The sequence below is a fragment of the Populus euphratica genome, unplaced genomic scaffold, assembly GCF_000495115.2.
Source record: "Populus euphratica unplaced genomic scaffold, PopEup_1.0 scaffold46.1, whole genome shotgun sequence".
NCBI lineage: Eukaryota > Viridiplantae > Streptophyta > Magnoliopsida > Malpighiales > Salicaceae > Populus > Populus euphratica.
Window position 1 is genome coordinate 2,804,345 of NW_011499852.1, and position 16,399 is coordinate 2,820,743.

The 16,399-nt window shown below is 30.8% G+C and overlaps 1 protein-coding gene across 2 annotated transcripts; it reads left to right on the plus strand.

Moving 5' to 3' along the window:
- Positions 1-326: 326 nt before the first annotated feature.
- Positions 327-6,573, plus strand: RUS5 (root UVB sensitive protein (Protein of unknown function, DUF647)). Of its 2 annotated transcripts, none has more exons than XM_011020824.1 (13): positions 327-818; positions 908-1,008; positions 1,259-1,317; positions 1,445-1,491; positions 1,587-1,665; positions 1,756-1,828; positions 3,039-3,128; positions 4,228-4,287; positions 4,415-4,528; positions 4,704-4,764; positions 4,845-4,963; positions 5,730-5,822; positions 5,899-6,056. In XM_011020824.1, exons 1-13 carry the CDS (start codon positions 482-484, stop codon positions 5,965-5,967), a joined length of 1,302 nt encoding a protein of 433 aa, XP_011019126.1. In that variant the 5' UTR covers positions 327-481; the 3' UTR covers positions 5,968-6,056. The 2 variants fall into 2 exon arrangements, with proteins under 2 accessions (XP_011019126.1, XP_011019125.1); XM_011020823.1 differs by having other exon boundaries at positions 328-818; positions 5,909-6,573.
- The last annotated feature ends 9,826 nt before the right edge of the window (positions 6,574-16,399 follow it).

Genomic DNA, 16,399 nt, shown 5'->3' on the forward strand with positions numbered 1-16,399 from the left:
TATTTTTAACCTTCATCCCCTCATTTTTTTTATCTTTCGCGAACAATTAATACAATTTCTTTTTTTTGTAAAATTAACAATTTATTCAATGTTGAAGCTTTTTTAAGGATGTAAAAACTTGGAAAAAAATAGTATGAAAATAAATTATCAAGTTTAATTTTATTAATATAATATAAAATGATAAAATTAAAAAAATGAAAACTCCTAAGCCCACAATATTTTCATTATAGACATTGAGATTTTTTATTTTTTATTTAATATAATTTAGTGTTTTAATGTTTTTTCACAAGAGAGAGGAGTATATTTTCCGATATATGCTGAATAATTCCTCCGTCCTGTTAGGAGGCCGTGTTCGATCAAATGACATGTCGTGTAATGCAAGAGCCGTGTAGATAGAAACTGGTCATGAAGAGAGTCGTGTCTTCTCTGAAAATTGCGGGCCATAAAAATCCTCTCAAACTCCAACAATTTTGAAGCTGAAATGGCGTACCCCTTGCAACTCTCATCCCCTGGACTCGCTTTTGAATCTTCGAAAACCCGCACGAGAAAGAAAGCACACCACTTCCAAACTCTGTGCTGTTCCTCCTTTCAACATCCTAATCTTCAGGAAAAGCCTGATAACGAGGTGATTTTGTTGGAGAGATATGGAAATGGAACTGCTAAAAGATATACATTAGACGACGCCGTGCAACTACAAGGTTTTCTTGAGAAAAATGGCTCTGAAAATCACAGCTTCGAGGATTCACGTTTGTCTGAAGCCGGATTGTCCTGGCTTCCGGATATTGTCAAAGATTTTATTCTACCTGCTGGCTTTCCAGGTCACCATTCGATAACCCCTCTTTTGCTTTTTTTTTTTTTTTTTTCATGTAATAGCTTTGTTTCTTACTCTTCTTCAATCTAAATGCAGGGTCGGTTTCGGATGACTACTTGCAGTATATGGTGTTACAGTTTCCTACCAACATTACTGGGTGGATATGCCACACTTTAGTCACATCAAGTCTTCTTAAGGCATGTCAATCTAACTCAGGCAGTTAATTTTGCATGGGTATGTTTCCTAGGATCAATACTCTTTCCTAGTTGACTTTGTTGCTTCACATTTTTGTTCTACACCTTAGGTCATGATCCATTAGGGGTATAAGGTGTTCTATGTATTTTTTTTTCATTTTCTTTTAATTATTGCGAAATATCTCAAAATGTGACTTTAGCTCTGGCAATATTTATGCATACTGATATGAATTTCTATGTACTACCTTTGCAGGCTGTTGGTGCTGGCTCTTTCACAGGAACTGCCGCTGCTGCTTCTGCTGCCGCTATCAGGTGAATTAATGTTTATTTTCATCGGTGGCTTAGATATTCAACGCATCAGACTAGTGTTCATTTTTTGGAGTGCAAAAAATTAGTCTTTTATTGGACTGAGCTGTAGGTTTTGCAATTGTTTCTGCAGATGGGTTTCAAAGGATGGCATTGGTGCTCTAGGGCGGTTATTCATTGGTCTGAAAATTATAAGAAGTGTTTTAGAAACAAGTAATTGAATAAATACAGGTTCTGTGTTAAATGGTTTCAATGACTATTGTATGTTTTTCTAGGTGGACGGTTTGGAGATCTTTTTGATGATGATCCAAAACAATGGCGCATGTATGCGGATTTCATTGGCAGTGCTGGGAGGTTTGTATTCTAGCTTTTTGTTTGAGTTGAAGGGCATCAAAATGAAATATGCGCACAAGATTTATCAATGTTTTTTTTTCCATTATGCAGCATCTTTGATCTAACCACTCAAGTATATCCTGCCTATTTTCTACCTTTAGCTTCTCTTGGAAACTTGACCAAGGTATTCTCTTTTAAAGTTCTTTATTTATACCCTCCATCCTTTTATTTTTTATAATTTTTCAGCGGAAAAGAAAATGCACTTCCTAGGTAGGCTTCCTTGCATGTGGTCTCTACTGCAATCCATCCTGAGCTTTTCTTTAGCATAGCACATTATAAAGATCACAAGAAACAGTGTGAAATGTTGGACATGTCACGTGTCAGGGGTAGGCCCAAATGCAACTTGTACACATGGTAGAAAGCCATGCTTCGTTGCATAGGGATGTTTTTTTTTTTTCTTCATTTTGTACTGAGACCAGACACACATATACTAGAAAACACGGATTAACTTGGAAACATGGTTTTCCCTTTCTGTTAAAACAGAAAAATCTGTCATCTTGCCAGACAGACATGAATGAGAGAGGGGAGAAGAAGAGGTAATATGGAAGCCAGTTTTGTCTGTTGAGTTCAGAGCAACCAAGAGTTTTACTTAGTAGTTAGCTCTCTTGAAAGTTATGGTATCTGTAGCTCTTAAATGATATATAAACCCACCTCAAGTAAGCCGCATTCCCAATCTAATCAGGGTACGCCACATGCATCTTCCTTCATCATTGGCAATATCAAGGCCTAAAATCTCCTTAATTTATGATATTGCGTCCTTTTTTGTCCACCTACTTGAATTTGACTGCTCTTCTTCACCAATAGATCCTTAGGCCAGTGTTGGACATGGTCAGGCCATCACAGCCAACATCCATCAACTCATCCTCAATAGGTGACATCTCCATGTTTCCATGGATGCACTCATTTCTAACTTTCCCCTTTCTCGTGTTTCCATACTTCCATCTATGTCATGTTATGAAATTGCTGCTTCTAACAATATTTATTTATTTAGAAGATCATCAACGTATTTTCTTAATCCAAACCATGATAATAAACACAACTATCATGCTGTTTGTTAAATTTATTTGTAGTCTTCAGCATTGCCATTGATGTGCTAACTGGAATCATGTTATGCAAGTTGTTGAAGAAACTACACCCATTATTAAATTGTGTATAATGGTTAAAAGATAAACCTGTTGGGAGCAAAACATGGCCTTCTGTGCATCAGAAGTACCCATTTTGTTGTAGAAATCAATTTCTCCATGGTGTGACTGTCTATTTTCTTTTAAATACGCTGTTCAAACATGCATAATAACTGATAACTAATCTATCAAATGTACCATGGTTTTAAACAGGCTGTAGCAAGAGGACTGAAAGATCCTTCATTTCGTGTGATCCAAAATCATTTTGCGGTCTCTGGAAATCTGGGAGAGGTAGCAGCAAAGGTATACTTGGATTTACTTTAAGCTGGAGCATTTCCTTGGTGGTTAAAAAAAAAAAACTTTTATACCAAAAAGATATAATAGCCTTAACCAGGTGGTATTGGCTGCTTATTATGTTCTGATTCTCTGAACTACCTTGCAAACATTTGGAAATAGCATGTATAAGATTTCATCTGGAAAATAGTGTGGAGACAGTTACGTTAGCATCAGAAGTGTTGCTTAGGATACAAGGCAACAAAAAACCAATAATAATGTTGATATGAATATGATTTTTGTGTTGACTGCTCAATGAGTAAAATTTAATTTTGGAATCAGTAGAGAAGTTTTCAAAGTGTAAAGCATTGCTGAATCTACTTAGTAATGGGGAGAGTGTTGTAGCTTGTGGCTCATAGACAGAAGCCAGACTGGAGCGGAATGGCAGCATCTGCCTTTTCTGGGATGTTATTTACTGTTTTATTGTCTGGGACAATTGATAGGTTGGGGAGTGCGGGGGCACTGCCAGTATGGTAAAGGAGTATTATTGGAAAATTACCAATACTTCCAAGGCAGTTTAGGGTTTACTATAAATATGCATTATGTAATCCTAAATTGACATGTAGTGAAATAAAATCTCCTTGCTCACGTGGATGTAGGCACATTGCCAAACCACTTTAAATCTTGTGTTTTTTCTTGTTTTCTCTTGCTTGCAATATTCATCAATAATTGTTGTAGGTTACTCAACAAAGAGTAATGCAGGCTTCATGTTCTGAACCCTGGAGTATTTCTTGACTTTAGAAATATTGAGGCTCCAGATGCATTGTGCAATTATACTAGGATTACTGTTGTTCTATTTGTTGAAAGTATAAAAGGTGATTTATTTTTGTTGAAAGTACAAAAGTTGATTCATTGTTGAATCTTTTGATAGAGGAAATTCTAAGCCTTATGTTGATATTTAAAGTGTTCTTTTTTGCACTCTTACTTTTCTACTTTACTATTGGAAGAATACAAAGGGAATATGTATATGAGCTGGATTTTGACTGATATTTTCTGTCTTGAATCAATGATGTATGGGTTCTTAGCAAAGCATAATGTTTTCCTGATGATTATCGATTGAATGTGTCAGGAGGAAGTTTGGGAAGTAGGTGCACAGTTGCTTGGCCTTGCACTGGGCATACTGATCCTGGTATGTGTTATAGTTTCTGAAGAAGAATTTTTATATTTTTAGTTAGTAATTTCAGTTATTAAACAAATATCATAGTTTTTGTATGATGCATTTAATTGAGTGTTAGAATTGTGATATATGAATTCAGGATACACCTGGCCTTGTAAAATCCTATCCATTGCTGACATCAACATGGATGAGCATGCGGCTTCTGCATCTTTGGTTACGTTATCAATCACTTTCAGTTCTGCGATTTGACACAGTAAGAATGCTATATGTTCAGTTCTTCTTCTCCTGGATGCTTATGGTGGAGAACCTCTTGTGAGGCAGATGGATTGAACCACACTGAACATGGCAATCTGTTCACCTTGGGGAATTATTAAACTTTCATGTTTGAATCATTGCTGAGATATTCATTTTGGTTTGCTCTTTTATAGATAAATCTCAAGCGTGCTCGTATATTGATAAAATCACATGTTTTGCAATCTCGCGTTCTGGGTAAATTTCTTACACTTTTAAGTCTCTAGTTTGCATAAATTTACTCATTTTGCAACAAAAATCAAACTCTATTTGTTCAGGTTGTGTTGATTGCAACCAGGATGAAAACATTTTATCATGGGAGACATTCACTAGACCACGAATTATTTTTGGTGTGCCTTTAGAGGAGATGATTGGTGGCGAGAGATCTGTTGCCAAGGTGTACCTTTGCTTACCTCATTTATAATAAATGAATCCATCTAAAGCTCCATGGTATGTTTTGAGGGGGATACACATGAATTTCACAGGACCCAGTGAATTTCTTAGCATTTTCTTTTACTTTTCTTTTTTTTATGATACGTAAGTTTTTGCCTTTGCTATTAGATACCTTGTAAGCTTAAAGTGTGTTAATCAAATTAATAACTGCTATTCAGATAAAACATGGAGTCGTTATAAAGGTAAATCAACAATGTTGATAAAGTCAGTTTTAAGCTGTATTGTTTCAACATAGGCTTATTTGTAACTTACCAAAGCAGTTGGGAATGGCAACCTTATGTCTACAGAAGTATTATTGCACCATTACGACACACTTGTACTTTTTGTATGGCAAGGTTTTCAATGCCGTCTCCTTCATTTGAACTTAGTTTGAGATGTTTTCTCATTGCATGGTTATTTTTATTTTTTCCCGGTTAGAAACTTAGAAGAGAAATATACCTCTTCCCAGCTTTCGTCTGAGATGTTTTTTTTTTTTCTTCCCATTGTGAACCAGAGGAAAGCTCATTCCTAGCTTCTTATCTAGCTTCTTATCGTAAAAGCTGAGACCGTGATGAATAGGAAAACTTTTATTAATGGAGAATGTTTGGTAGTTCAAGCAGCAGAAAAGCAGAGAGTATCTCCATTTTGGGGTTGGGTGGGGCATTTTAAATGTAGCCTGGTGAAGCTCAAATCTGGATCTCTAATGTTCAGGTTTCTTTTTGTCCGAACAGATAAAGATGCTCCTGAAACTATATGCAAAGGAGAAACATTTTCTTGTTGTGAACCAGCAGAAAACAGACTTTGAGGTCTTGGTGTCATTCAAGGTACGCAAGAAAACAAGCTGGAATGATTTGTGGGTGAATAAGTGATTAATGTCGTCAGCTCAGAGAAACCTCCTAGTTCCATGCAGGTGGGAGCTACGAGTATGTCTGTTTTGCGCAGCGTGTGGCAGACTTATTGGTTACATGAAAACTGGAAAAGTTTTGACAACCGCAGTTCTGATAGTGATTATGATCAGCTTGCACAAAGCCTACTGGAAATGGAGGTTAAGTTTGAGGATTTCATGCAGCAGCTAGATGCAGCTGGATGGGATACAAGTCAAATAAATCTGAAGGTCCCTCGAAAAATCTCCATCGAAGAACTGGGTTCTGTTTGATTCTCAAACGTCAGCAATTGATTTTTCATTTCTATGGTCGTCATCAAGAGCCTCCTCCTGCTGTGCTTGACATGTGGTCTATCAGCCAGAGTAGACATGCTGTTGGCATAGTTTCATTTATGATCAGGCTGCTTCTGAGATGGTCCAGCTGCACATGGTTTAGCCCTGCCTGCTTGAAAAGAAACAGGGATTCGCTAGCAATTTTGCCAGATGGAAGGGTTCCAGGTCATAGGCTAGTGGGAAGGTTCTAGTTGAGCTTTCACTGCCATTGTGAACCAGAGGAAAGCTCGTTCCTGGCTTCCATAGAGTTTCGAGCTTTTCGTAAATATTACAGGATTTTTCTTGTTTGAAAGCTTGTGGAGTTTATATCTCATTTACATAAATCTTTTAGATTTACCAAATAGTCCCTTTTGCCTCCATTTTCTGTTCAAGTCTCTTCTACTTCCTTGTTATCAATAGAACCTTTAAAAGTACTAAAGGAAGAGATACGTCTCAGTTTGTGTAATGTGGACTATAGAACGCTGGAACACTGAGCAAAACAATAGGTGAAGGGAAGAGGACATGACCCTGGAGTACATGTCATTAAAAAATGAGCCATATTAAATAAATAAAAAATTCCTAACGGCCATAGTTTGGTTGAGGTCACTTCTTGTATATCCGAAGAATACTATCTCTATTGCTTGTTGTAAGTTTTGCTTGTTTTGTTTTGTTTTGATTTTGGCTTTTGCAAATTTACATGTTATTATTAATCAATAATCTAAGATTTTTATATATTAATAATATGTTTTTACAAATTTTAATATTAGGGTTTCAGTTTTGAATTGAAATAACTAGAACTTATTTTTTACTAAAATCATGATGCTAGCTTGATGATCGAAATGAATGAATGTGATGATCGAAATGAATGAATATTTAATTTTTGATTTATACTTGATTGCGAACAAAACCTTATTTTTTATTACTTGAAATCTGGTCTAGTTTGATATTTATATTGTTAGGTTTGAGTTTGAATGATTTTCATTATTCTTCATGTTTTTTGTTTTTCTTGGTATTTGATATGTTTTTGTTAGAAAATTGTGTTTTTTTATTTTTATTTTGTTTCAGTTTAAATTTCTATTTGGTTTAGTTTTTGGGTTGATGTGATGATCGAAATGAATAAATATTTAATTCTTGATTTATACTTGATTGTGAATAAAACCTCATTTTTTATTGTTTAAAATCTGGTCTAGTTTGATATTTATACTGTGAGGTTTGAGTTTGAATGATTTTCATTGTTCTTCATGTTTTTTGTTTTTCTTGGTGTTTGATATGTTTTTGTTAGAAAATTATGTTTTTTTTTTTAATTTTGTTTCAGTCTAAATTTCTATTTGGTTTAGTTTTTGGGTTAAACTTTGATTTTTGATTCTATACATGATTGAACTAGTGTTTTTAGGTCAATTTGGGAGTCAAAATTGGGTTATATTGGTAAGGTCTTGTTAGGTTTGCCAATGTTTTTTCTTACCAAATGAGTTTTGATTTAAGGACACGTTTGACAAACAGGTATTTAGCCCTGTTTTGACAGCTTTGTTTTGAAGGAAAATATAATTTTGCCAAACATGACCTTAAAAAAATTATTTTTTTTTAAAATAAAAAATATTTTTTGTTTATTGTATATAGCCCAATATTAATAAAAATAAAAATTGCATTTTAATTATAAAAAACAAAAGAGAGAAAATGTTTGTTTAGCATGGTTTTAGAAAATACCTTTGTTGATTTTCTTTTCTTTTTTATTTATATCAAGTTTGTAATTTTTTTTAAGGATTTGATCAATATTTCAATAACCCTAAAAACATTTCTTCATGAAAATTAATAGTTAATATAAATGTTAGACCTACAAATGAGCTGATATTTAAATATTATGAGTTACCTAGAAAATTTTTAGCATGATTTTAGATATTCATCAATTTTAATTGGAAATATTTTTCACTATGATATACAAGTTATGAAAAACTCTTTCGCCTTTCAAGATAAGTAAATATTATCAGAGCACCTACATAAATTTTTCTATGAGAATTTATTTGAATACACGAGCCCATAATAAATTCAAAATGTTAGATTTATTCATAAGCGTAAATCTTTATTCTAAGCCACAAACAAAATATTAGTTAGGAACCCATCAATACCTTTAAGCCACAGATAGATTATACAATGTAGTTTATCTCAGGTAAGGTGCATTAAAGTTACTAATACCTTCCCTAATCAAAATCAATATCTTATCGTAGACTTTCATATAAAACTAATATATCTGAGTCTCCTAGTGACCCTAAACCAAATAACAAGGTGGCGACTTCTTGATCCCTACATCTCACCATGTCACGCGTGCCATATGTGACAAACCTTATAGAGCTTTAATGTTTATATAAATAATAAAGGTTATTTTTTTTTAAAAAAAATTTCAACTACTTTTCCATTTTAGTTACATCTTTCTACAGCTTAATTAGGTGAAATTAGGTTAACAATTATAGTAAAAGTATCAAATTAAACGTTAGAGTATTAAAAAGTAAAACGAATAGAAAAGATATTACTAACCCAAAATTCATTGCCTATCTATACTATAAGATCTACATACTCTATTTTTTTTTCAATTCAAACTTTTTATTTTCATTTTTCCTTTTTTTTTTCTTTCAATTTCATATTCATACTTTTTTAACAATTGTCTGAGTTTAAAACTCAAAAAATTGTTAAAAAAGTATGAATATGAAATTGAATTTAAAATTTAATTTGGCCAAAATTGAAAGAATTAATTTAGTTCAAAGACTTAATTAAACTTTTAATGGGTGTTAAGAATTCAACCAAGAACTCAATTGGTAGATATCAAGTTTGGAGGCTTAATTTGGGTCAATACATAAAGATTAAAAGATTAGGGACTTAAACAAAGCTTGAAGGAGGCTGACTGTTGCAATCAGAGGATTAATTAAAAGAAATTTAAAGTTTGAAGGTTGATTAAGGGTCTAATTAAAGAATTTCATGTTTAAGGATCAATTTACAAAAACACATGACTTTAAGGATTGAAATTGGTGAAATCAAGGTCCAAATTGAAAAAAATCAAAAGTTTAATGGTCATCTAGGGGTTTAATTGAACAAATCAGAAACTAAGAACCAAATTATAAAAAACACTCAAATTTAGGCTGGCAATTGAGTTTGGAAGAGATGAAATTGTATGAAATTAGAAGTTTGAGAGAAAATTATAGGTTAAATTAAAGGACATTAAAATAATAGGGATTATATTGAAGTTTTTAAAAACCATAATTTGTACGGTTTAGCATAGACGACACATTGTTTGGATATTGTGCATGTTTTTCTTTGATAGTTTTGGCTAATCATGAAGGCACTTTTAGGTAAACAAATGTGATGTTTCTGACCACTTATGAGGTTGTAACCACCACCATTCAACTGAAAAACATCCCCTTTATAACGTTATTTTCATGAAATTAAACATTTGCATGCAATTTTCTTTAATAATCTCAATATCTTATCCACGATAAACCATTATTCAATTTTCAAATTTCATCGTGATTGAGTTAACACTTTCAAACAAATAAATATGGAGCTTTAAAGCTCCAAATTAAGCAAAAATAGATCCAACATAAACATATGCACCCTCTTTGCCAAGTTAAGGTGAATTCAAGTAACGTTGATGTCAAAATTACTCTAACGAAGCCACAGAAGTGACCAAACTAGTCAGCCTTAATCAAGACACCTATTTGTACAAAATCATCAACTTTTTCATATGTTCACACTTAAATGGTTTGTATCAAAGGTTCAAAACCTTTTTCTCAAGATCATAAAGCCAAAAACATTTCATTTTAACCTCCAGGTTTGTTACAAAACTACCTAAATCCAAAAGTACTGATTTTATAGTAAAACCAACCTAGTTTTGATTTTTTAGAACCCTAACAAACTCATCTAGAATATCTGAATTGGCCTATAAATGAGAGGTAATTAGAGGAGAAGTAGAGGAGGGAGAAAGAAAGGAAAAAAAAGAAGAGGGAAATAAAGTTATGGTTAAGGTTTAAGTATTCCAATCAAGTTCACAATCTCAAGGATTTAATTTGTTTTTGTTAGGTTTGGAAATAAAAACAAAGAAATGTAGCATTAGAAATCCATTCTTATTTAAAGATTTCAAGCTTAGAAAGTATATTTTTGCAAACCTTGAAAGTGGAGTCCATGAGGCTTGCTAGGTTGATTTATATTGTTTAAATACAATGTTCTGAATGTTTTGCCATGTTGATGATTACCTTAATACATTATATTTATATTTTAGTTTGATTTGAAATTTGCCAAATATGACAGCAAGGTTATAATGTTCCTCTGGTTTAGTTAATGCATGTTTCTAAGCTTCCGAGTGTTATTTGGTTATTGTTAAAGTATAGAAAGACATTTTGAATCCTAAATTGCCTAAATATATAAGCTATTTTAGATACACAATTTTTAACAAATGAAATTTGATGTTTTTTATGATGATTTGTTGTTTTTTATGAGTCTTTTGATTCATATATACTTGGTTTTGATAATGAGTCTTATTTGAACTAAAAAAACATGTTTTAGAGGTAAAAAATAATCATTTTAGGTTTGGATAATTGGCTAGATTTTCTGGATTTAAGACAATATTTTTTGTATTCTTGGAAAGAATATTGCTTTAGCTTTTTGATTTGGACCATTTTTATCATTTGCTTTATATATAAACCTTATTTATGCATGATTAAGCAATAATTTGGTGTTCATTGTTATCAACAACACGTTTAATGGTTTTTAATATTAAGGTTTTGGTTTTGAACTGAAATTCATTTTGCTGAAATCATTATATTTGAGTAATAATCAAAGCAAATTTATTCTTGATTTTTTATCCATGTGTGATCACAAATAAAACCTTACCTTTTGTTGCTTGAAATCTGGTTTGGCGTGTTTGAGGGTGTAATTGTAGTTGCTTTTCAAAGTTTTTTTATTTAGAAAAATATGCCAATAATATTTTTTTTATATTTTTTAAAAATTATTTTTGAGATCAGCATATCAAAATGATTTAAAAACATCAAAAACATATTAATTCAAAAAAAAATCAAAATTTTTTGAAAGCGCTTTTCAAATGCATAAACGCCCGTCCCTAGTTTAGGTTTGAATATTCTTAGTGTTTTTTATTTTTTTGGTGTTTGATCTACTTTTTTAGAGAAATTTTTATGTTTTTCTTATGTTGAATTTGTTTTGGTTTTGTGTCTTTATTTTGGTTTGTTTTTGGGTCAACCTAATAAGGTCAAAATTGGATCAGTTAACAAGCTTTGTTTGTTTTGCTTTTTTTATTTTATTTTATTGTTAAGGTGTCTTTGGTTTATTTGTTTGGCAAACACCTCAAAGAGCAATTTTATAAAAATAAATTTATATATAAAAATAAATTTTAGCAAATATAACTTTATAAAAATACAAAAAATAAAAACATATTTTTGCTTTGAATGTTGCATATGACCAAATCTCTCTTTCAAAAGAAGAAGAAGCATATCTTGTTTAAAGAAAATAAAATACATGGTGTTTTAGTATTTCCATTCAAATTCAAAAAAATATATATTTGCATGCATTTAGATTTAATAATCAGTTTTTTGAATTCATGAGAACTTGATCAATATTTCAATAGCCCATAAAATTTTAATTTATGAGAATTAATAGTCAATATTTGGTTATAAATGTTGGACTTATAAGTAGAATGAACTTATAAGTAGAATGATATTTAAAATCATTAATCAACTAGAAAATTCTTAGAATTATTTAGAATATTCACCAATATTAATTAAGAGTATTTTTCACAACAACATATGAATTGTGGAAAACCCTTCAACCTTTCAAGATAGGTAAACCCTGTTAGTGCACCTACATGAATCTTTTATATAATAATTTATTTGGACACACGAGCCCATAATATATTCAAAATGACAGATTTTTTCATATAAATAAATTTCCATCCTAAGCTTTATATAGGCCACCAACTATAAACATATAAAAATCTTTAAACCATATTCAAATCGCATAATGCAACTTATGTCATGTAATTTATGTTAATGATGTTAGTCATATTTAATATTTTATCCTTAAAATTTATGATAAAATTAATATACCTTGATTTTCTAAGTGTAGTTTATCTCAGGTAAGGTGCATTAATTAGCGCTTTGATTTGGATCATTTTTGTCATCTTTTTTATATATAAACCTTATTTATGCATGATTAAGCAATAATTTGGTGTTCATTGTTATCAACAACACGTTTAATGGTTTTTAATATTAAGGTTTTGGTTTTGAACTGAAATTCATTTTGCTGAAATCATTATATTTGAGTAATAATCAAAGCAAATTTATTCTTGATTTTTTATCCATGTGTGATCACAAATAAAACCTTACCTTTTGTTGCTTAAAATCTAGTTTGGCGTGTTTGAGGGTGTAATTGTAGTTGCTTTTCAAAGTTTTTTTATTTAGAAAAGTATGCCAATAATATTTTTTTTATATTTTTTAAAAATTATTTTTGAGATCAGCATATCAAAATGATTTAAAAACATCAAAAACATATTAATTCAAAAAAAAATCAAAATTTTTTGAAAGCGCTTTTCAAATGCATAAACGCCCATCCCTGGTTTAGGTTTGAATATTCTTAGTGTTTTTTATTTTTTTGGTGTTTGATCTACTTTTTTAGAGAAATTTTTATGTTTTTCTTATGTTGAATTTGTTTTGGTTTTGAGTCTTTATTTTGGTTTGTTTTTGGGTCAACCTAATAAGGTTAAAATTGGGTCAGTTAATAAGCTTTGTTTGTTTTGCTTTTTTTTTTTTATTGTTAAGGTTTCTTTGGTTTATTTGTTTGGAAAACACCTCAAAGAGCAATTTTATAAAAATAAATTTATATATAAAAATAAATTTTACCAAATATGACTTTATAAAAATACAAAAAATAAAAACATATTTTTGCTTTGAATGTTGCATATGACCAAATCTCTCTTTCAAAAGAAGAAGAAGCATATCTTGTTTAAAGAAAATAAAATACATGGTGTTTTAGTATTTCCATTCAAATTCAAAAAAATATATATTTGCATGCATTTAGATTTAATAATCAGTTTATTGAATTCATGAGAACTTGATCAATATTTCAATAGCCCATAAAATTTTAATTTATGAGAATTAATAGTCAATATTTGGTTATAAATGTTGGACTTATAAGTAGAATGATATTTAAAATCAAATGATATTTAAAATCATTAATCAACTAGAAAATTCTTAGAATTATTTAGAATATTCACCAATATTAATTAAGAGTATTTTTCACGACAACGTATGAATTATAGAAAACCCTTTCACCTTTCAGGATAGGTAAACTCTGTTAATGCACCTACATGGATCCTTTATATAATAATTTATTTGGACACACGAGCCCATAATACATTCAAAATGAGAGATTTTTTCATATGAATAAATCTCCATCCTAAGCTTTATATAGGCCACCAACTATAAACATATAAAAATCTTTAAATCATATTCAAATCGCATAATGTAACTTATCTCATGTAGTTTATGTTAATGGTGTTAACCATATTTAATTTTTTATCCTTAAAATTTCTGATAAAATTAATATACCTTGATTTTCTAATAATTTTAAACTAAACAATTAAGTAGTGATTTCTTGATTCTTTGACATCATGTGTTCATGTGAGATAAGAAAGGATCTGAAAATACAAAAGAAAAAAGAAAGAAAGAAAAGATAGGAGCTAACAAGTCCAGAAGAATAAAATCAACCACTAAGAGTCCACTAATTTCCTAAGAATTATATTCTCATTTGTTGACCAATGACCAAGAGGGTCGTGGACTTCTGGCTTGGGAACTCAGTTTACAAAACACGTCCAATCCTCCATTTTTAAATGACGTCGTCGTTCTTTCTTTATCCATTGTTGAAGACATGTCGGCGATTTAAGCAAGCGAAATGGTTGCTTCTCACTCTTCAACTGCCGTCACTAATTTTATGTTGGTTTGTTTTTGCTTCTACGATATTTGTGAGTGGATATTTGTTATTTTTTAAAATATGTTAAAAAAATAATTTTAATATTAATATATTAAAACAATAAGAGAACATAAAAAATATTAATTTAAAATAAAATAAAATTTATTTAAATATAAAATATTTTTTAAATGTGAAAACAAACCGGTTATAAAATGGTAACCAATAAGATTGACATGTTTTTATCATTAAAAAAAAATCAGTCATTACTTTCTAAGCCATCTTTCTTATTGTATTTGAGATCACCCTCCTTGCTAATTAATCTGTAGATTGTTAAATTAGGCAACAAAAGCCTGCCGACGATAAGCAAGGCATCGTCTAGTGAAAGCTTATTGACATGGACCCCATGGAAAACATCCCTCTCCGTGCATTAGAGGGTTCTCTTATGTCATGAAAGAGTCGTTCTCTGAATGGGTCCATCTACGTTTCTTTTTTCTTTTTTTCTTTTTTTTTTAAATTTTTTTTATAGAAATTGCAGGTGTTTTTTCATATGTTTGGAACACTTACAATCTCAATAGGATTACTACTCAATGAATGTGTGGTGGAATGATTTGACCACTGCTATACCTTTGATCAATTCTACATTATTTTTCTATTTAATGGGCCCTTTCGAGAGTTAAAATTGCTGCCGGATGATGATTACTTATCAAATTTGGCTTCCACTTGTGTAATGACGTTAATAAGTGGGATGGTGGCTTATACTACGGTGCAACCCCCTGGTTTAGACAAGTGGGGGAGGGAAACAATAGAAAGTCAATAATAATAATAATAATAATGTAATTTAATATTTCAAGTGACCTTAAGCTTATCCATATGAATCCCCTTGTCACGCTCTAAACATGATTAGTATGGGTTAACACTACTTGACAAACCACTTACTTGTACGTTCTTTGTTTTCTTAATTAAGATTGAAAAAGTAAATAAGTTTATTACATCTTTGAAAACTTTATTGCATTGGTAACCAAAATTTTAAGCTTTATCAGATTTTAAAATATTATTTATATTATTTTTTAATATATCATTTTAAATAAAATAAATGTACATAGATTTATATTATTAAATAAAATATTAAAATATAATTTATATTATTTATTAATATACCACCATGCAATCAATTTAAAATTGAAACTTAACCATCTAGGTGATAGCCAAGTGGTAAGCTATTAATATACCACCACTTCAAGTGCAATCAATTTAAAATTGAAATTTAACCATTTAGATAATGATCAAATAGTAAGGATTTGGGATCAAGGGTTTACTCCCTCTATGTTCTCAGGTTCGAGTCCTTGGTTGCTTATATGATGGCCACTGAAGGCTTAGATTGTCGTTAACTTCAGGGCCCGTAGAATTAGTCGTAGTGCGTGTAAGCTGGTCCGGACACCCATGTTAATTAAAAAAAAAAAATTAAAATTGAAACTTGCATTGAATTATATTACTTTATATTTATTTTTTATTAAATAAAATGAACATGAGATTTGAACTTATGATCTATTAATTATTAAAATTATAATATTTTATTAAAAAATTAATTAAAATTTTAAAATGAGATTTATATTATTATGTTACATAGATATAATTATTACAAGTTTAATGAGTAAATCAACACATTTATCGCTCTGGACTCTTAACCTCATAAATGTAGCAAAGAGACATTATCTTTCTTTTAAGCTTAGTTAATTATTTTTGTTATCCAATACAAGATTTTCATGGTATGGATCTGTCGAGCTTCTCGGCAATAATCTAGGTCCATGGTGGGGTCCATCTCATTTACCAATCAGAAAACGTGGCACTCCAAGGATCTAAAAAAATTAATCGTAAGAAACGCGGGACCACTGTTTAACAGGTAGATCAAGAATGCATGCCTGCCACGCGTCGGAAGATGCCGCGACCATCGTACTTGTGTTTATGACGCCAAAAATAACACTCCGCAAACATCATCGAAACCGCCACCCATGCCCTCATAGATCTTGACCCACACGCACACCTAAACAAGGGAAACTTCAATCTAGCCCCTTATTTATATCTTATTATTATTTAGTTGTCTAAAGACTCTTGCTCTTATCAATTTTATCCTATATATAACATGGACACCAGATAATGTCATTTCCATCCATGGCGCAAAAATAAGATAAAATATATCCTAAAAAGATTGTTTTAGTATCAATTAATATATATATATATATATAT